A 20,884-nucleotide genomic window follows, 5' to 3' on the forward strand; every position below is an offset into this window, starting at 1 on the left:
GAGGTTCACCAAAATAAACTGCTTTGGGACCCATAAATGTGCTCATTGGTTGTTCCCTGGGGTGAACTCGGGGTGAATGACCTAGTGCGGTCACGTGGCTGGATCTGCCTTGTGAACTCCCTCCCTCCTGCAAGCTGAGCCACAAATTCTTGCCTGCTTCCCTCTCGGTAGGGGTTCTGGTTTGGCTGGAACCTGAGAACGTCGCCTAGGTCTCTACGCCTTAACCTCACACGTGGCGTGCTTCCTTTACACAGTGGCCAGATGCCCAAACCAACACGATACGGTAGGCAAGGTCTTTAATAGAAGCGAAAACGAGGGAACCGCCTCTCCACCCGCCACCCCGGAACTAGGCTGGGCGAAGAGGGTCCAAGTCCTCGGTCGCAGGCACATCCGGCGCGGCCGCCGACCACTCCTAGCGCGGGAAGTTCTTGGGATACAGCTGGAAAAGCTTGCCTTCCTGCGTGGGCTCAAAGCCGTACCGTTCTAGGTGCTCGGGGTCGAAAGTCCCGGCCCTAAAGTCCTTCTCGATAGCCGGCGCCGCCGTCTCCAGAAAGAGCTGCTTGGCCGTCAGGGGAACGTCTGTGCCTTCCGGGGCGCGGTAGTTCACGTAGGGCTTGAGCTTGAAGCCGGCCAGCTCGGGCACCACCAGCTCCGGGACCATTTCCTTGACCAGCACGAACCTGCCGCCGCGACCGTGGAAGCCGACGCCCTTGGCACCGCGGCTCTTGTAGAAGGTGCGCGGGCCCCGCTTGCTGGTCCACTTGCTCATACGGTCGGCGCCCCGCACCAGGGCGCGAGCCGCCCCGCTCAGGAGGCCCATGGCGAGGCCTGCGCACAGCCACCACGCCGCTGCCGGTTCCGGCCGCCTCGGATTCCGGCCCCGCCGCGCTGCGCTTCCGGCGCCTTCGGCAGCTTCCGGCCCCACCGGTCCCCGCGCCGCAGGAAGAGCGGCTCCGATTGGCTGCGCCGTGTCGAATGTGCAGCCTCGGCCCTGGGAGGGGGCGGGACCGGCGGTGCCTCGGCCAATGCGCGGGGAGATCCCTCGTCCGGGGGTGGGGCGCCAGGAGCGCGGCCGTCGGGGGCGGGCTTCGGGGAGGCGGGACGGGAGCGCGCGGTGCCGGTGAGTCGCCGCCTAGCGCCGCGAAGTGGCCAGCTTAGGGGTCTGAGTCTGTGAGGAGAGGTAGCCGTCGTCTCCCCCAGCCCGCGCCGCGACGACACTGCCCCCTAGGGCCGCCGGCGCCCCCAGCCCGACGTCCGTCATCTCGACCCCCGCTTAACTCGACGCCTCCCAACCCCGACGCCCCTCAGCTGGACGCCCCTAAACCCGATGCCCCCAACCCGGGTGCTCCTCAACCCGACACCCCTAAACCGAGTGCCCCCTCCACCAGACGCCCCTTCAACCTGAGAGCCTTCAACCGGACGGCCCCTTAACCCCTACCCTCCAACCCTACGCCCTCCCTTAACCACGCCCTCCCTCAGCTCCATGCCTTCAGCCCCGCTGCCCCCGGCTCCCCAGTTCTCCTGGACTTAACCACCTTCCCTCTGGCTCCACGCTGTGGAGCAAGCGGAGCAGCTGAAGGCGCTTCCGTCGTGTGGCAGGTGCTGGGGGCTTGAGCTTTTGTCCCCCTTGAGCCTGGTGGGCACCGGGAGATGGGACTGGGCAGGGCTGGGCGGTAGAGCTGGGGCCTAGGAGCTGCTGGTCCTTGAAAAGACGTCTGAAAAAAAAGTTTCCCACAGGGCACAGACCAGTGAGCAAATGCAGGTGACTCTGCACCTGCCTTCTGCTCCCTGACTTGTCTGGGTGGGATTTTGGAAGAGATAAACCCTCCCTTGCTGTGGCCCGTCTAAGAGAGCTGGGAGCCACAGGGTGAAGGCCCTAGACATGGCTCCTCCTCCTGGCAGAGAGGTCAGGTGTGCAGGGCTGCTCCTCTCGTTCAGCGCAGCCGGGACCAGCACACCCACCTCCAGGGTCCACCACCCTGGGTGGAAAACCCTGTGCCCAGCCCACTAGGGAGGGTCTGGCGCACAGCCTGCGGTGGCCACACACCCCTACCCCTACCCAGCCTCAGCCTCCTCGCCATGGTCCTGGAACTCCCGCCTGCACTAGGCCTTTGCCCAGATGCCCACACTTGTCTTTGACTGACTGGGAGAGGAGCCCCGGGCTTGGCTGCAGTTCCCGGTTCCTTGGGCAGCCACGCCAGGGCTGTTTACAGGGAGGCAGGTGGCTCCCTTTGTTTTCTCCATGGAGAGCACAGTGCTTCATCAGAGTTTTCCTGTCAATAGACGTGTAACGTAACGTGGACAGGAATTCAGGGAAGGGCTGGGAGGCACCGCATTGCACGTGAGCCTGAGGTGGGACAACCTGTGCCCTCCTTGGAACCAGTCTGTCTTCTTTTGTTTCACTTTTTAGCCATGGAGCAAGAGGAGGACACTGGCCCAGAGGTACAGAACCTGAGGAGTCCAGTGAAGAATCAGCCTGAAAATTCCCAGTGTGGCCGCTTCTGGACAAGGAGAAAGCTGCCCTGCAGCAGCTCCTTGAAGTCGGCTGCCTGCGGGAGTGGCGTGCGGGCCTCTCTTCCCCTGTCAGGACTGAACCCCTCCCTCTGTTCCTCAAGGTCACACTTGTCAGTTCCTGCTTCCTTTTAGGAAGCCTGCTTGCTTTGAGGTAGGGCCTTTTTCCCGGGGAACATCTGTAGCCACATCACAAAGACTTTTATTCCTAAACCAGAAAATTAGATGCATTAAAACAGCAGTGAAAAGCTGACAAGTCGGGGACGTCAGCCACTAGAGGCTGTATGAATAGGTCTGGGTCACTCTCCGGACTGTCCCCCTGGCTCCTCCCCTCCCCCCGCCTCCGGGGGTGGCTGAGCTCAGCGGACACACTTACGAGGAGGGTGCTTGTCTGCCACCCAGTGGAGGTGGTCTCTTGCCAAGCACACAGCCTGGGCCAGGAGGGCCTGGGCACCTCACTCTGAGGCAGAAGCTCCCACTGCTTCCTCTGCTTTCTGAGCCAAGTTCAGGGGGTTGAGTCTTTGGATCACTTCCTTGTTCTGTCTTGATGTAACATTCTGCTTTTGAAACGCTTTTCTGAGTGCATTGATCTCCTCGGGTTTTCTGGCATCAGCACTGTCTGTGATCCTGGCTCTGAAGGATCAGGCAAGCTGCTTTAGTCCTTGGCACTTGTGTAAAAGCTTGACAGAATTCACACACACACCGCCCCCCTCCCTCAATCCATCCTGTTCCTGACTGCTTGGAAGGATGTGAGTACCGGGACGAGTGGAGCGTAGTTGCTTGTTTGACTGGTTTCTTGTCTTTGCAGGGAACCTGCCAGCATCCCTGTATAGGAGATCCAGGCCGTCTGCCCACTTACCGTTCCACACTCACTGTTCTCTCTTGCATCCCTGTCTTTCTCCTGGGGTCTGGCTTCTGAATCTCCTTGTTAACTCCCTCCCTGGGAGCCCTTTGCTGTTCTGTGCTGGATTTAATGTTCTCAAGATCCAGCTGGCTCGTTAGGGTTTCTCAGCACTGCTGCTGTGTGGGCGTGCGTCCGCCCTTGGGCCAGCAGCATGAGGTCCTGCTTGTGATGCACAGGCACTGGAGAGGAGGCCTTTGCACGCCCCCGCCAGCCAGGTTTGCTCCTCTGGACTTGCATCCCGAGGAACGGGGAGGCTGAGAATGCAGGGCTCAGATGCCCGGAGCGTTTGCGGTCAGTGCAGCGCAGCTGCTGGCCTTGCCCAGCCGTCCTGTGGGCGCGTAGCCCTTCTCCAGAGCAGAGCGGGACCCGGGCCCCCTGCCTCCCGAAGGTCCACTTCACTGGGGAGGTCTCCAGGGCTGCCAGCGTTTCCCTGACCCACAGCTCTGTTCTTGCTCCCTGAGAAGCCGGGGCTGTGCCCGTCCTGGGCCTTCCTGACTGCAGGCTTCTCCCGCAGGTGGGCTTCTGTCCGGCCGCCCTATGGTCCTGGGGTCTGGAGCTGATGGAGCAGCATTCCCAGTCCACCGCGGTAACCACCTCACTGCTCCCGGGTGACGGGCGGGCCCAGCATCTGTGGCCCCCTTCACCCTTGGCCGCCCGGGGCCCTTTGTGTCCAGCCTGTGTTTGGGTTTGGGGGGTCTTGGTGCCTTGCTGATGGGTGTGCTCTCTATGACCTCGCCCAGCTGCTGGGGATTGTGATTGGCGTCTTCCTGGCCCTGGCCCTCATCGGCACCGCCATCTTTTTTGTGTACAGAAGGGTTAGCCAATTCCGTGAGTATCTTGCATGAGGCTGTGGCTCCAGTGGGGGAGGGAGAAGAGGGCTTGAGAGGGTGGTAGGTTCAGGTGACTTTCCCCATGTTTTAAGCTCCCACAAATAGCTCTCAAGGCATAGTGCTTTTGTTGAAAACTTCCGGCCTGTCAACAGCTCGTCAGACCCATGGAATTTAACTGTCCTGACCTCTCTCGGCTCTCATTTGAGACCCATGGAATTTAACTGTCCTGACCTCTCTCGACTCTCATTTGCAAGAAGAGATGAAGTCCCGCTTCCTCTGCCTGGGTGTGTCACAGCCCAGGAACAAGATGCTGTGTGGCACAGGGTGGGCAGGACGAGCTCAGTGTGCACGGTGCTGGCCCCCCTGTGCTCAGGCAGCCCCTTGGCGCCCCTTGCAGGACAGGTGCAGCCCCGTCCTCAGTACAGGTTCCGGAAGAGAGACAAGGTGATGTTCTACGGCAGGAAGATCATGAGGAAGGTAACTCACGCTGCGGGCCCCTCCTCCCCTAGAGGGGTCGGCCTCAGACTGTGCCCAGGGCCACGCAGGGCCCCGGGGCTTGGGGAAGGCCTGGGGCGGGCACAGCACCCGGAGAGGAAATGAGCCAGGAAGGAGGGCAGAAGCCCCTCCCAGGAGCATCCCCGAGTGGAAGGTCCTGGCTCCGGTGTAGATTGGTGGGCCTCCCATGACTTGGGGCCGGGCCCTGCAAGGCGGAAACTCCCAGGCCTCACTTGCCAGTGCCACAGCCGTCTTGGGGATGAGCAGCCTTTGCTGGCGGGCCCCATCCCCTCCCACCCACTGAGGACAAAGGGCTCAGCAGGCTCCCAGAGGCTTACTGTGCCACAAAAGCATGCTGGAAACATTTGCTGACATGTAAAAATATTCTGTTTGTTACTTTTCTCTAGATACACAGTTAGTGTGTGTTCTTTGTAGAACTTCTTGAACTGTCAGACGAGGAGTCATGGGCGTCCCTGGGTGGCTCCTTCTCTTCAGGGTCAAGTGCTGTGAGAGGGAGGTTGGTTCAGGCTGCCGTGTCTGCCGGGGATGGCCCTGGGACGTGGTGTGCAGGCTGCTACAGTCTCGTGTGGGGCCGCACAGAATGACCTGCAAGCAGGTCTCAAGGCAGTCGTCTGTGGCTGGACCTGGGGCTGTCCACGGATGACCCCACTGAGGACTCTGTGGTGGCAAGCTGGATTTGGTCTGAGGAAGACAGGAACGTGGTCTGGTGGGGCCGGAACCCCTTGGGGGCAAGGAGGAGTCACGGTGACAACACCGACAACCGCAGCCAGCACCTCGGGGCAGACACGGCTTGGGAGCTGCCCAAGGGGGTCGGCTGGCGCCTGGGTAGGAGCCAGGCCCTTTGTACTCCTTGGCAGCGCTGTTTGTGGCGGTCTGGTGGGCCTGGACTGTGAGGGGGACAAAGAGCTGTCCAGGCCGGGAGGGTGTGCAGGCGCTGGGGCTGCGTGTGCCAGCGTGACGGGTGTGAGGAGGAGGGCGCCGGCCTTCCAGGAGAGGGACGCAGGGCCGAGGATGTCGGAGCTCTCGGGGCACCGGCTGTCTGGGGGTGTGGCCCTGTGTCCTCCCTGTCAGCAGCGCCAAGGAGGTTCCCTGTGTCCTGGGCAGGCGAGCAGACGGGGCCAGGCCGGAATGCTGGGGTCAGGCCTGCAGGGGCCACATCCTGAGGGCTGGAACCGACCCTGAGACTGGGAACTGGATCCCACAGGTCTCAGAGTCCAGACTTAGCCGCCCCCTTTCATTCTGCAGGTGACCACGCTTCCCCACACACTTGTGGGGAACACAGCTGCCCCCCGGCAGCGGGTGAGGAAGAGGACCAAGGTGCTGTCTTTGGCCAAGAGGTACTGGGAATGCCCTTCAGACCAGTCAGGTCCCAGCTGCCCTCCCCAGTGGGCTGTCTGTGGCTTCCCTGCTATGGGGCTCACAGCCTAAATGCTCTCTGCTTTATTTTTTAATTTTAAAAATATGTAATAGCTTAATCTGGCTGCATCAGGTCTTGGTCGTGCCACTCAGGCTTTGTTGCTCTGTGCCATGTGGGATCTTAGTTCCCCAGCCTGGGGTCAAATCCGCATCCCCTGCATTGCAAGGTAGATTCCTAACCATTGGACCACCAGGGAAGTTCCTTGCTGTCTGCTTTTGAACCCCTCTGGGCCTCTGCTCCAGGTGTGTGCTTCTTGGCTTTGTAGGATCCTGCGGTTCAAGAAGGAATATCCTACCCTGCAGCCAAAGGAGCCCCCGCCCTCCCTGCTGGAGGCTGACCTCACAGAGTTTGATGTGAAGAATTCTCACCTGCCGTCAGAAGTTCTCTACATGCTGAAAAACGTCCGGTAAGAGAGGTGGGCCTGGAGGCTTTCTGTGTGCTTGCCTGGCCTCCGAGGTGTCCTTTCCCTGCGGCCACCAATGGTTGTGTCGACAAAAAAGAGTCAGTAAACAGCCTGTAACAGGAACAGTAAAGAGTTTTATTTGAGCCAAACTGAGGACTGTGACCTGGAAGACAGCCTTTCAGACAGCTCTGAGGAGCTTCTCCAGAGAAGCATGGTTTTCAGCACAGTTTTATATCTTGTCTGAATGAAGAATGTTAAACTAGTAGGGATGCGTTCCTTCAGGGTATCAGAAAGAAATCAAAACCAGGTCCGCACGCGCACGGCGAGTCAGTGTGGCATCGGCACCTGGGAAAGGAGTCTCGTCGTGAAAGGAGCACCAGGATTGGCGGCCCAGGGTGGGAGGCACTGAGCCCTGACTTTTAGCCTGGGCGTTCCTTACTTCTGCCAAGTGTTCAGTTCAGATCAGTCGCTCAGTCGCGTCCCCTTGGACTACAGCACGCCTGTCTGTCACCAACTCCCGGAGCTTGCTCAAACTCAGGTCCATTGAGTCAGTGATGCCATCCAACCATCTCATCCTCTGTCGTCCCCTTCTCTTGCCCTCAATCTTTCCCAGCATCAGGGTCTTTTCCAGGGAGTCAGTTCCTCGCATCAGGGGGCCGAAGTGTTGGAGTCCCAGCTTCAGCGTCAGCAGTGTGCCCTTCAGTAATTAAAGCGGATGCACAGTGTGTGTTTGATCAGCCACAAACAGGATGCTCTGTCTAGAGAGCATAAAGCGGGTGTTCACACATGGAGCAGTCGGAGCGGCCTCGCATGTGATGACCCCTTTCGTCGCTCGGCAAAGCGTCTGTCCTCCGGCTGTCACTGCCCCCCTGGTGGTGAGCAGAGCCTGCTCGCCGGTTCCTTCCCATGTGCGTCTGCCTCTCAGAGTCTCTTCCTTCAGGACGATGCAGAGCGAGTGTGGGAAGTGAGTGGCCGGATGGAAGATTGACAGTCTGGCTCCCCGTCTCTCCCTGGAAGCCCCAGCTCCTCTTTGCAGCCCTTCACTCACTGCGCTTGGTTACAGACCTGCCTGAGAGTTCTCTGAGCTCCTGGGACAGCAGCTGATGGCGATCCCTAGACCGCGGGCTCCTGCCCTGCTGGCGACCAGGCGCTAGTGCCGCGGGCTCTGCGGCCCTTGGGAGCTCTCCCTGTGGTCTGGCCAGCAGGGACAGTGGCCTCTGTCCCTCCCCCCCTTCCTGAAGGTGTCCCACGTGTTCTGTTTTCTGCAGGGTCCTGGGTCACTTTGAGAAGCCGCTATTCCTGGAACTTTGCAAACACATGGTCTTTGTGCAGCTTCTGGAAGGGGAGTACATCTTCCGGCCGGGGGAGCTGGACAACAGCATCTATGTGGTGCAGGACGGGCGGCTGGAGGTCCGCGTCCAGGACTCGGTGAGCGCCCTTGGCGGGGCGGGGGCGCTGCTGTGTGGGCACTCAGTGGTCTGCTCTCTTGAACATTTCTCAAGTTTTCCATTGAAAAGTTAGTGCAAAACGTGTTTTATGTAGATAGGAGAGTCATATGTTATTTCCCCAGCAAAATATATACAGTTGAATAAAGTTAAAGGCCAGCTTGCACAGCAAAACCGGGTCCTTTGGGTGGTTCAAAGAGCTAAGGCCTTCAGCTGGCTCACATGAGAAGTGTCCACTCCTTGGCCCACCTTTTGGGATTTTTGCCAGTCCTGAGTCCATCAAAAACTTCTTCCATATTCTGAGGTGGCAGGGCCTGTAGTGGTTGCCGTTGAGTGGGACCATTGGTCCATTCATACAGGTCCCCAGACACTCCAACTAGGAGTGAGAGGCTTGTCATGAAGCCGTCCCCCTGCCTTTCTGCTGGGCATTCCCGAGTGATCTGCAGGATGCTGGCGGAGTTTTGAAGCGTGAAGGTGGAGTAGTGCAGCCGTGAACACGGCACTCTGCAGCTGGCTTTCGAGTCTGTGTTGTGTGAGCAGCTGCTGCTTCACGTACTCCCTGTGGCGGCGCTTGTGAGCCTCTGCGCCTGTCCACAGTGGGGCTGCGCAGCCCCCCTTCTGTCTTCAGGCTGGAAGCGGAGCTGTTGCTCTTTGCCCTTCCGGGTAGTTTTCTACGGTTGCTTCTGTCCTTTCTAGTTTTTTTCTGGTGCAAAATCCAATGGAGCATCCGGGTTATTCTCAGGAGTGCCTCTGGGCAGACTGAAGGCCTCTCCAGCTCCAGTCTGCACAGCTGTCTTCTGCAAATTCCTTCACGCCTTCCCCACTGGGTGGTGAGGCTGGCTTTGTGGGCCAGAGCACCTCAGAGCGAAACGCGGAGGGCCAAGCTGAGGGCCTTCGGAGTGCAAAATCTCTTGAGTTGTTCGGAGGAAGACACATTGGACCACAGCTGCCCTTGACGCGGCATGTCAGCCTCCGGGACGCAGGGGCTGCATGGTGGCTCACAGCACTCCCACTGCCTGAGGGCCCCTCAGTGGGTAGGCACTGATCTGTAAGCTCAGCTGCGTGCTTGTCTTATTTTCAGGTTTCAGGCTATAAATAATTTTAACTGTAAGAAAATAATTAAGGTATTAATTCAGCTGGAAGCTAACTCCTTGCTGCCTGCCTCTGTTGAATTATGTGCTTAAATCACAGTTGCCGGGTGAGGGGGGATCTTTAGACCAAGACTTCTGGGTACTTGGTTTATTTGCCTGGTGGTAGGTGACCCAGGCTTCCCACCATAGACAGTGAGCCCTGGACTACATGGGGTTGTCCCCATCCCTGGCCACGTGAACTTCCCACCTGTTGGGCCCTGGGTGGACCTGACCTAGGACGGCTCCTGCATGTCCTTCCAGCTTTTAGATCACAGTGTTGTCGGGGTACAGGTCTCATGTGTAGCTTTGTCTGTGAGTGACCTGGGGGGATAATCAGAAAGGACATGCTTTCATCCAGTCTCCTCTGGTGGCGGGGGGGCCTCCATGTCATCTGCCTGGCAGGCCTTCCCAAGAGGGCCAGAGCCTTTGGCCCAGATGGAAGGGCTCCTGGACTGTGACCTGTGCCAGGTTTGAACAAGTTCCAAGGTATTTTTCTGGGTCACCCTGAGATGAAGTTCCTATCCTAAATCACCAGCATTGCCTGGTTTCCTTTCTCCTTTAATCCAGTGGGGAAAAAATATGTCAAAATGCTATCATTTATACTGAGAATAACTGCGTTTGGTTCCCACAGCCTTTTAGTTAGGCCCACCAGCTCTCTCAGGCAGATCGTCCTGGTGCTGACAAGACACAAGGCTGAAGGCCAGGCTGGGCCTCCCTGCTCCTCTTAGTCACCCTCGTCTTCCTGCTCTCGTTCCGCACTTCGACAGGGTGCAGCCTCTGCCCTGCACGCCCAGTGGTGGGTGGCGGCTTGCCTGGCCGGCCTGGCCCCGCCATGGGTGGCTCTCCTCTGCTCCCCAGGCGCAGGACGGCACTGAGGTGACGGTCAAAGAGGTTCTGGCTGGAGACAGCGTCCACAGCCTCCTCAGCATCCTGGACGTCATCACCGTGAGTGTCTCCTCTCCCCGGGTCTGCCCGCACTCGCTGGACGGCAGGTCCCTGGGCGCCCAGGCCAGCTCTCCAGTGACGGGAGGGTCCCCCTAGTGGGCGGGGCCGTGCCTGGAGCGGCCTGGGAGCGGCTCTGACTAAGGGTCTGCGGGGGCTCGGTGTGGGCTTGTGGGCTTTGGTGTCTCTTGCGTGGTCAGTTTTTGGCCTGAGCAGCATGTGCTCGGGCTCCAGGCGTCACAGGCATGAAGGCGACGTCTCCTGTCTTCAGGCCCTAAGGCCCCTTCCCAGGAGAGGCCCTTTCTGGATCTTCTGTGCTAACGCGTGTCCGTCAGTGATTTCTTCAGCTCTTGTGCTCTTCATCAGAGCCGTGAACGGCCTTGTGTGGACACTGTTTCCCGAGTTTGAAGGCCAGTCTGTAGGGCGGATCCTTAGGAGACTCACTGGATCCGAGGGCGCTGCCTCCAGCCACAGACACCGGAGCCCAGGCCCGTGAGGGCGCCTCCCCGCCAGTGAGCGTCTCACAGCTGGTGCTTGCTGGTTGTCTCGCTGTGTCCCACGGTTTGCTGGACCCGGGGTGGGCAAGGTGCAAGCGGGGAAGCTGAAAGAAGACGTGAGGAGGAACTGCAGACTTGTGTGTTCTCTCTTGACCGGCGTAGGTGTAGCAGCAGACATGCTGTACTCCTCTTTTCAAGGTTGGCCCGGGGGACCCAGCCGTAACGCACCATAACACGGACATGATGTGGCCTTAATGCTGCCTCAAGGGCTTTTCAGGTGGAGCTTATGTATGTTTACAGGACAGAAGTGGCCTGTGGCCAGGTGGGTGCCTCGTGACGTGCCCGCGCAGTGCTGTAAGTGATCTCAGCTGTAGCACAGCCGTGCCCTTACAAACCGTGGGGCGGGAGTGAGAGGCCCTGGGCGTGAGAGAGCCTGAGCCCCGCCATCTTGGCGAATCGGATCTTTCTTTACATCCCCCCTCTTCAGGGTCTCTCCCCTCGTAGTCTATGCACAGTCGTCTTCTGCAACATTCCTGTGGGTGAATAACACTGACTCTTGGTTTATATCTTGCAACAGTAGTAGGGGCTGCCACAGGAAACAGCGCTTGTCACCCAGGATACAACCTGGAACTCACATTACTTGTAAAACCCCCACAGGCGCCAGGCCATCCCCTTCAAGAAGGAGGTTTCTGTGGCACTCACAGTCCACCCTCATGATTACACTTCTGTAAATCTGAGGACACAGCCTTTACAGCACATTGTTCTGAATCTACAGCGCAGGACACAGCCTTTACAGTCTGCTGCCCTAAATATACATCATTTGGCCACCAAGCCATCGGTGTATGCACTGGGACCAAGAGACTGCTCCAGCTTGCCGTGAGTAAGGCTGCGCTCGGCACCAGTGTCAGCCAGGACCAGTGCTCTCTGTACACTAGCTGGTGGCCAGTGGATTGCAAGCTCTGCATGGGGCCTCCAGTCCCTGCTTGCGCTCTTTGGGTGGGCAAGATGATTTGAGCCCTGTTCAGAGCACAAAAGGGCATCTGAAGGAACACCCTCGGGTGCCATACAATCTTCTGAGCCGCCCATGTCTCTTGCTGTGGGCACTTAGACTGCTGTCCACTCTCAGTTGCACGGGTGGCCTTGCTAACAAGCAGGGACCTGAGTCTCAAAAGTTCGACACCCTTTGTCTCAGTGAGGGGTGAGGGGTTATAGATGCCAACTGTTCTATTTCGTCCCCGGAACAAATGATACCATCCACCCCTGTGTCCCAGAGTCGCAAAAGCCGTGCTGCCAAGGGTTCCCCTTGCTTCTGCTAAAGCTGCTTCCCCAAGTCCAGCACCTCGGCCTGAGTGTATGGTGGATGCATTGTGAACTCAGTCACACTGGGGGCCCCTGACGACGCCCCCGCCGGGCCACAGGCTGCTCATGTTTCACTGTCTGCTGCACACCGGGCCTTGCTGACACGCAGGGGCCCGTGGTCTCATATTGCTCATCGTCACCACCTCTTCTGTGATTGTGGCTTTCATTCTGTCTTATCTCTGATGGATGAGGTTAAGAGGCTTGTGAAAGCTTCCTGGTGGGAGGGATTGGTTGTGGGTAAAACTGGGTCTTACTCTGGTGGGCAGGGCCACGCTCAGTTCAGTTCAGTCGCTCAGTCGTGTCCAACTCTTTGCAACCCCATGGACTGCAGCACGCCAGGCCTCCCTGCCCATCACCAACTCCTGGAGTTTACCCAAACTCATGTCCATTGAGTCAGTGATGCCATCTAACCATCTCATCCTCTGTCAACCCCTTCTCCTCCCACCTTCAATCTTTCCCAGCATCAGGGTCTTTTCCAGTGAGTCAGCTCTTTGCATCAGGTGGCCAAAATACTGGAGTTTCACCTTCAACATCAGTCCTTACAATGAACACCCAGGACTGATCTCCTTTAGAATGGACTGGTTGGATCTCCTCGCAGTCTAAGGGACTCTCAAGAGTCTTCTCCGACACCACAGTTCAAAAGCATCAATTCTTCAGCACTCAGCTTTTTTTATAGTCCAACTCTCACATCCATACATGACCACTGGAAAAACCATAGCCTTGACTAGACGGACCTTTGTTGACAAAGTAATGTTTTCTGTTTTTTAATATGCTGTCTAGGTTGATCATAACTTTTCTTCCAAGGAGTAAGCGTCTTTTAATTTCATGGCTGCAGTCACCATCTGCAGTGATTTTGGAGCCCAGAAAAATAAAGTCAGCCGCTGTTTCCACTGTTCCCCCATCTATTTGCTGTGAAGTGATGGGACCAGATGCCATGATCTTCGTTTTCTGAATGTTGAGCTTTAAGCCAGCTTTGTCACTCTCCTCTTTCACTTTCATCAAGAGGCTTTTTAGTTCCTCTTCACTTTCTGCCATAAGGGTGGTGTCATCTGCATACCTGAGGTTATTGATATTTCTCCCGGCAATCTTGATTCCAGCTTGTGCTTCTTCCAGCCCAGCGTTTCTCATGATTACTCTGCATATAAGTTAAATAAGCAGGGTGACAAGATACAGCCTTGACGTACTCCTTTTCCTATTTGGAACCAGTCTGTTGTTCCATGTCCAGTTCTAACTGTTGCTTCCTGACTTGCATACAGATTTCTCAAGAGGCAGGTCAGGTGGTCTGGTGTGCCCATCTCTTTCAGAATTTTCCAGTTTATTGTGATCCACACAGTCAAAGACTTTGGCATAGTCAATAAAGCAGAAATAGGTGTTTTTCTGGAACTCTCTTGCATTTTCGATGATCCAGCAGATATTGATCTCTGGTTCCTCTGCCTTTTCTAAATCCAGCTTGAACGTCTGGAAGTTCACGGTTCACGTATTGCTGAAGCCTGGCTTGGAGAGTTTTGAGCATTACTAGCGTGTGAGATGAGACATAATGTAGCATTATTGCAGCCACAGGGGCTTTCCAGGTGGAGCTTATATATGTTTACAGGCCAGAAGCGGCTGGTGGCCAAGTGGGTGCATCATGACACACGCGCGGTGCTGTCGGCGGTCTTAGCTGCTCCATGACCACGTCACAGAGTGTGGCGTGAGAGCGAGAGGCCCTGGGCTGGGAGGCCGGACCACCGCCATCCTGGCTGATTTGCTCTTTCCGTACACTACTCCAATAGGTTAAAAAAATAGCATCTCGTGTTAGCTTATGATTTTTAAACTTTGTATCATGGAATATTTCAAACATGTTCAAAAATGGAATAGAAAAATTAGTTTATCTCTGTCACTGGCTGCAAAGGCTAAGCTCAGTGTGCCCCATTTCCTCCCAGCTAACTGGAGTTGCGTGTTTAATCTTTTCTTCTGGTCAAAGCCTACTTACAGGAAGCAAACCTGCCGCGTACGCGGCTGCTTTGATAGATGCGTGCACCTGTGCCACTGGAAAGGTGTGTTTGATTTTAATCCTATCCTTGGAAGTTACATCTTTTGCTCTTTTTAGCTGTGTACTGAGGCAACCGTGCTTCAGTTTCCCCAGACACTGCACAGAGGGGTCTCGGGGGCAGTTCAGCAGAACCGTGGCAGGGCTGCTTCTGTGCGGGCCTGGGAGTCTCGGGGCTTGTGTGATGCTGGCCCAGCCCTAAGCTGTGCATGGTGAGGGTGACAGGCTCCAAATGGAGGCTCCAGGGGTGTCCGCTGTGCTCAGCCTGCCCGTCAGACCAGTACACATGCGTTGAGCTATTTGGGGCCGGGGGGGAGACATGCGTGGGACCCGGGTCTCTGTCTGCTCCCAGGACCTGACCTGCCTTTAGCACATGCTTGGCCAGGCCTGAGAGGGACCCCACCCACTCTGAGCAAACCTGCCTGCTTCCTGCCTGGGGGCAGCCCCTGCCTGGAACCTTGTGCTGGGAGAGGGCAGCTGGGTGTGCCCGTTGGGCCATAGGACGGTGGTTCTGTGGGGTTCGGGCTTGAGTGTCTGAGTCTGTGAGGTGTGCTGTGGGCCTGGGAGGTCTAGACAGGCTGGCTGTCATGTGAGGGGGGCTCCTAGATAAGAATGGAAGAGGGGCGCTGGAGGCTCATGTCTTACCTCTTGGTCTTGATCCCGATCCCATTGTGACTTCTGGGCTGAGCACCCTCTGTGGCAGCTCCGCAGGCTGTGTGCTGAGAGCAGGGCCAGGCACCTGCTGTCTCCCAGGCGCTGGGTCCCCTCGGCCCGGGCCCCCGCGGGCTGCTGTCCTGTCCGCACAGTGCCCCTGGGGCAGAGAGCGGGGAGGGGAGTGTTTGGAAAAAACACGTCTGTACTGAGTTAAATGCTCATTTGGAAGGACATCATTTTCACCTCACCAAATGTGTATTTGTGATTTAAAATTCTTTTTATTTGTTCTTATCAAAATAACCTGAACAAATTCTAAGAATATTGCTGATGTTTTGTGAAGTGCAGCTGTCCGCTCCGCCACCCTCTCCCAAGAAAGGCCGCCTCCAGCTCTTTCAGTCCCCTGGGCACAGCTGCGGCTCTTGCTGTTGTGCGATTCTTCTGTCTCGATTTTGTTCTGACTTACTGCTGCAGGAAATGTCCTGCTTGCCTCACCGTCCTGCTCCTCTCATCACACCTGTGGGCGTGGTTGGCAGCTGAGCCTGTGGAGCCTGGAGGTGAAGTTCTTTTTCGTTCCCCTGGAGTTGACAGTCGCCTCACTGTCGGTCACTTAGTTTTCTGTGCGTGGCGTGCGCTGCTGCCCTTGTCCAGGAGTCTGTGAGTCGGGGAGCGACCTCCGGGTCCGCAGGCTCTGTCCCCTGTGAACTTCTGGGGCACTCGGCCCAGCCCCCGCCCCGGGCAGGGCTCCTTCCTTCCTGGGCAGGGCTCCCACCTCCTCTCCTGAGCTGCCTGTTCAGGTGGAGCAGACCCTCTGTTGCTTCCTGAGAAGCGTGCAGGGAGGGTGGGCTTCGAAACCTCACAGACCTAGAATTGTCTTTATTCTGCACTCCCTTTATCTTTCTATTGTACTTTTAAGGAGATTTTGTTAACTTTACTTTCCAGATTTTCCATTGAGATTTTAATTTCTGTCATCATTTTTTATTATAGAAGTCTAGTTGACTTATAGTGTTGTTTTAATTTCACATATACAGCAAACTGATTCAGCAATACATATATTTTTTTTTTCAGATTCTTTTCCATAATGGTTTATTACAGGGTATTGAATGTACTTCTCTGTGCTATAGAGTAGGTCCTTGTTGGCTACCTATTTTAAATATGTTGTTGTTCAGTTGCTAAGTCATGTCCAATTCTTTGTGATCCCATGAACTGCAGCACGCCAGGATCCTCTACCCTCTGCTATCTCCCAAAATTTGCTCAAATTCATGTCCATTGAGTCGGTGATGCCATCCAACCATTTCATCCTCTGCCTCGCCCTTCTCCTCTTGCCCTCAATCATTCCCAGCATCAGGGTCTTTTCCAGTGAGTTGGCTCTTTGCATCACGTGGCCAGAGTATTGGAGCTTCAGCTTCAGCATCAGTCCTTCCAGTGAATATTCAGGGTTGATTTTCTTTAGGATGGACTGGTTTGATCTCCCTGGAGTCCAAGGGACTCTCAAGAGTCTTCTCCAGCACCACAATTCAAAAGCATCAATTTTTTGGTGCTCAGCCATCTTTACGGTTCAACTGTCACACTCATATGTGACTGCTGGAGAACCATAGCTTTGACTATACAGGCTTTCATTGGCAAAGTGATGTCTCTCTGCTTTCCTTCCAAGGAGCAAGCGCCTTTTAATCTCATGGCTGCAGTCACTGTCCACAGTGACTCTGGAGCCCAAGAAAACAGAATCTGCCGCTGCTTCCGCTTTTTCGCCCATCTGTTTACCACGAAGTGATGGAACCAAATGCTATGATCTTAGGGTTTTGAGTGCTGGGTTTTAAGCCAGCTTTTTCACTCTCCTCTTTCACTCTCATCAAGAGGCTTTTTAGTATCTCTTTACTTTCTGTCGTTAAGAGTGCTATCATCTGCATATCTGAGGTTATTGATAATTCTCCCAGAAATCCTGAATCCAGCTTTTGGTTCTTGCAGTCTAGCATTTTGAATGATGTACTCTACATATAAGTTAAATAAGCAGGGTGACAGTGTATAGCCTTGAGATACTTCTGTCCTAATTAGGAACCAGTCCATTGTTCCATATTTGGTTCTAACTGTTGCTTTTGGACCTGCATACAGGTTTCTCAGGAGGCAGGTACGGTGGTCTGGTATTACCATCTCTCTAAGAATTTTCCACAGTTTGTTGTGATCCACACAGTCAAAGGCCTTAGCATAGTCAATGAAGAAGAAGTAGATGTTTTTCTGGAACTTTCTTGCTTTCTCCATTATCCCGCGAATGTTGGCAATTTAATCTCTGGTTCCTCTGCCTTCGAAACCCAGCTTGAACGTCTAGACGTTCTCAGTCCATATACTGCTGAAGCCTGGCTTGAAGAATTTTGAGCATAACTTTGTTAGCATGTGAAATGAGCGCAACTGCAAGGTGGTTTGAGCATTCTTTGGCATTGCCCTTCTCTGGGATTGAAATGAAAACTGACCTTTTCCAGTCATGTGGCCACTGTTGAGTTTTCCAAACTTGCTGGCGTACTGAGTGCAGCACTTTCACAGCACCATCTTTAAGAACTTGAAATAGCTCAGCTGGAGTTCCATCACCTCCAGCAGCTTTGTTCATAGAGGTGCTGCCTCAGGCCCACTTGACCTCACACTCCATGGTGTCCAGCTCTAGGTGAGACCACGCCACTGTTCACCTGGGTCATTGAGGCTCTTTTTTTTTTTTTTTAATAGTTCTTCTGTGTGTTCGTGCCACCTTTTCGTAATCTTTCCTGCTTCTTTTGGGTCCCTACTGTCTCTCTCGTTTATTGTGCCCATCTTTGCGTGAAATGTTCTCCTGGTATCTCTAATTTTCATGAAGAGATCTCTAGTGTTTCCCATTCTATTGTTTTCCTCTATTTCTTTGCATTGATCACTGAGGAAGGCTTTCTTATCTCTCCTTACTATTTTTTGGAACTCTGCCTCCAGTTGGGTACATCTTTCCCTTTCTCCCTTGCCTTTCGATTCTTTTCTTTTCTTAGCTGTTTGTATACTCTCCTCAGACAGCCACTTTGCCTTCTTGCATTTCTTTTTATTTGGAATGGTTTTGGTCACTGCCTCCTGTTCAGTTCAGTTCGGTCGCTCAGTCGTGTCCTACTCTTTGCGGCCCCAGGGACTGCAGCACTCCAGGCCTCCGTGTGTTAGCACCAACTCCCGGAGCTTGCTCAAACTCATGTCCATTGAGTTGGTGATGCCATCCAACCATCTCACCCTCTGTCGTCCCCTTCTCCTCCTGCCCTCAATTTTTCCCAGCATCAGGGTCTTTTTAAATGAGTCAGCTCTTTGCATCAGGTGGCCAAAGTAGTGGCGTTTCGGCGTCAACATCAGTCCTTCCAGTGAACACCCAGGACCGATCTCCTCTAGGATGGACAATCTCACGAACCTCCCCATAGTCCTTCAGGCACTCAGTCTGCCAGATCCAACTCCTTGACTCTATTCGTCACCTCCACTGTGTAGTCATAGGGATTTGAGTTAGATCATACCTGAATGCTAGTGATTTTCCCTACTCTTTTCAGTTTAAGCCTGGATTTTGTAATAAGGCGCTCGTGATCTGAGCCACAGTCATCTCCCAGTCTTGTTTTTGCTGACTGACTGTATACAGCTTCTCCATCTTCAGCTGCAGAGAATGTAATCGGTCTGATTTCAGTCTCGACCATCTGGTGATGTCCCTGTGTAGGGCCATCTCTTAGGTTGTTGGGAAAGGATTTGTTATGACCAGTGTGTTCTCCTGATCAAACTTATTAACCTTTGCCCTGCTTCATTTTGTACTCCAAGGCCATACTTGCCTGTTATTCCAGGTATATCTTGACTTCCTACTTTTGCATTCCAATCCTCTGTGACGAAAAGGAAATCCTTTTTTTTTTTGGTGTTAGTTCTAGAAGGTCTTCTTTGGCATCAGTGGTTGGGGTATAGACTTGGATTACTGTGATGTTGAATGGTTTGCTTTGGAAACAAGCAATCATTCTGTGGTATTTTAAGTATAGTAGTATGTATATGTTAACCCCTGGCCCTAGCCCTCCGCCTTTTCCCTTTGGTAACTGTAAGCTGTTCTCTGTGTCTGAGTCTGTTTCTGTTTGTGACTGAGCCCGCCTGTGGCATTGTTTGGTTTCACGTGTAGGTGATGCCGTGCGGTGCTTGTCTCTCCCGCTGACTCACTGAACCTAGTATGATCGTCTCTGGTTCAACTGTGTCGCTGCTAATGGCAGTGTTTTGTGCTTTCTTGTGACTGAGCGACACTCTGTTCGTGTGTGTGCGGACACGCCACGCACCGCGTCTCCTGTAGCCGTGCATCCGCTGATGGACAGTCAGGCTCCCCGTGTCTCGGCTGTCGTGCACAGTGCCGCTGTGAGCACTGCGGTGTGTCTGTCTTTGCTGACCAGAGTTATCTCCGGGCCTTTGGCCAAGAGTGGGCTTGCTGGGCCACATGGTAGCTCTATTCTTAGCTTTTTAAGGAACCTCCATACGGTTCTCCATAGCGGCTGCACATTTACATTCCCACCAGCAGTGTGGGAGGGCTCCCTTTTCTCCAGTCATGTTTTTTATTTCGAGAGCTTTTGTCCTCTCAGTATTTTTTACGGATGAAGTAAGACGAGATTTCCCTTGCTCCCTGTGTCACCTCTGGCTCCGCTGAGTGTCTTGTCTCTGCTCATTTGTTTCCGTCTCTCGGGGCTGGGCCTGTCGTGTTACCAGCAGTCCAGCTATGTGAGAGGGAAGTCCACGCCTGACCTGGCCGCACAGCCGGTGCGCGTGAGCTGTGCGGGCGTGTGCTGCTCGTTGGCCGTGTGTCTGGAGTTTTGTCCCTTTTGAACACTTTCCTGCAGTCCTACCTGCCCCATTGTTGTAATTTTTACAGATTTGTTACGAAATATTTCAGATATACAGGAAAGCAGGCAGGAAGCAGACGTGTCAGCTGTGAGCCGGGTGAGGCAGCAGTGGCCCTGTCGCTCAGGCTGGCCGTGGGCTCCTGGTGCCACCCCGCTGCCCTCCACCCTTTCCGAGGAGGCAGCTGCTTTTCTGCCTTTCCTCTGATATTCTGCAAAGTGTGGCGCCATTGCTGTGGCCGGCTCGTCCGTGGTGTCGCACCCTGCGCGGCTCTGCAGCGCCCTGCTGTGTGGGGGTCACCGGCACGAATCCCTCCATGGAGGCGTGTTGCTGCAGTTCCGTTGTCCACTCGCTGCCCTTTGATCTACTCGTTGTTGGCTGACAAGTTTTTGTGATTGTTTGCTCTGGTGGCCAGGGCCACAGAGAGCATTTGTAGGCGTGTAGGTGTGTGCCAGGCCTGTGCACACCCCTGCAGCTGTCGCACCTGCGCTTTCAGAGTTTCTTGGTGAGGTTGAGGGCACTATTTTCCTAAGTAAACAAGTGCGTCTGAGCTGTTTTTATTGTCAGCTGTTGAGTTGTCATTTTCTCTTCCCACCCTGCCCTTAAACACACAGACATACTCACAGATACAGACACACACACGCTTTTCTCCCCGATTCTGGAACTGATGAGAGTTGCTGTCTGTCAGGGCTTCTGGGGTGGGGTTGTGGGGGTGTCCACCCCTGTTTCTCCCGGGGTCTCCTGGCCGCGTGGCTCCCTGGTGAGCGTGAGACATACCGCCAGCACAGGTCTTGTAGAGCTGGCCTGGAAGCGGAGTGGGGTCGTGTCTGAGAGCGACCCTCACCCCTGTCAGCCCACGAGGAGTTCGCCCGCGCCCCACAGAGCAGCCGGGGGTGCGTGCGCATCGAGGGCCGAGCCGTGACCTGGCTTGGCCTCCGCCTCTGCCTCCCGGGGCCTCTGGAGCTGGCCCCCAGGCCCTGTGTTGGGCGCCTGGCAGGTGGCTGCTCTGTGTTGCTTGGGGCTCCTGCTTCTTGTGGTGTGGTCGTGGGTCTTGTATGGATCCGCCTCCTCTCTCTTTTATTGTTTTGAGCCGAAAACTTTTTGGCTGTTAGGGGTTTCAAACGTTGGATTGTAGTTAGTTGGTTCACAATGCCACGCTAGCTCTAGCTGTGCGACAGAGTGGCTGGGCTACACGCAGACGCGCCGCTTTTTCTGGGGCCTCGCTCACAGGTTATTGGGCCGTTTGAGGACTGCTCCCTGCGCCACAGAGCCGGGCATTGGTTTGTCTGCTTTATACACAGGGGCGTGTCCGTGTTAATCCCAAAGTCCTGATTTATCCCTCCCTCCGTTTGCCTTTCTGTGATCGTAACTTTGTTTTCTATGTCTGTTTTCTGTGAGTCTATTTCTGTTT

At 55.0% G+C, this 20,884-nt stretch overlaps 2 protein-coding genes across 3 annotated transcripts in view; one reads left to right on the top strand and one right to left on the bottom strand.

The window, feature by feature from the left end:
• Positions 1-218: 218 nt before the first annotated feature.
• MRPL41 (mitochondrial ribosomal protein L41) lies at positions 219-863 on the bottom strand. Its single transcript, XM_068983695.1, has one exon. The coding sequence runs from the start codon at positions 818-820 to the stop codon at positions 413-415; it is 408 nt and encodes a 135-aa protein (XP_068839796.1). The 5' UTR covers positions 821-863; the 3' UTR covers positions 219-412.
• A 1,549-nt stretch (positions 864-2,412) lies between these two features.
• The window catches only part of PNPLA7 (patatin like phospholipase domain containing 7), an 81,220-nt gene continuing 62,748 nt past the window's right edge, over positions 2,413-20,884 (top strand). The window contains exons 1-8 of one of the 2 annotated variants that reach the window (XM_068983422.1): positions 2,413-2,442; positions 3,930-4,001; positions 4,156-4,243; positions 4,643-4,722; positions 6,007-6,098; positions 6,444-6,584; positions 7,850-8,009; positions 10,021-10,101. In XM_068983422.1, the coding sequence (XP_068839523.1) occupies positions 2,413-2,442; positions 3,930-4,001; positions 4,156-4,243; positions 4,643-4,722; positions 6,007-6,098; positions 6,444-6,584; positions 7,850-8,009; positions 10,021-10,101 (744 nt within the window). Of the gene's footprint in view, positions 2,666-3,929; positions 4,002-4,155; positions 4,244-4,642; positions 4,723-6,006; positions 6,099-6,443; positions 6,585-7,849; positions 8,010-10,014; positions 10,102-20,884 lie in introns of both variants that reach the window. The other variant, XM_068983418.1, reaches the window with a different exon arrangement.

Source organism: Capricornis sumatraensis, chromosome 1 (genome assembly GCF_032405125.1).
Source record: "Capricornis sumatraensis isolate serow.1 chromosome 1, serow.2, whole genome shotgun sequence".
Classification (NCBI taxonomy): domain Eukaryota; kingdom Metazoa; phylum Chordata; class Mammalia; order Artiodactyla; family Bovidae; genus Capricornis; species Capricornis sumatraensis.

What these genes read in the sequence shown, in the direction of transcription:
- MRPL41 (XM_068983695.1), bottom strand. Translation starts at nt 820, where the DNA reads ATGGGCCTCCTGAGCGGGGCGGCTCGCGCCCTGGTGCGGGGCGCCGAC.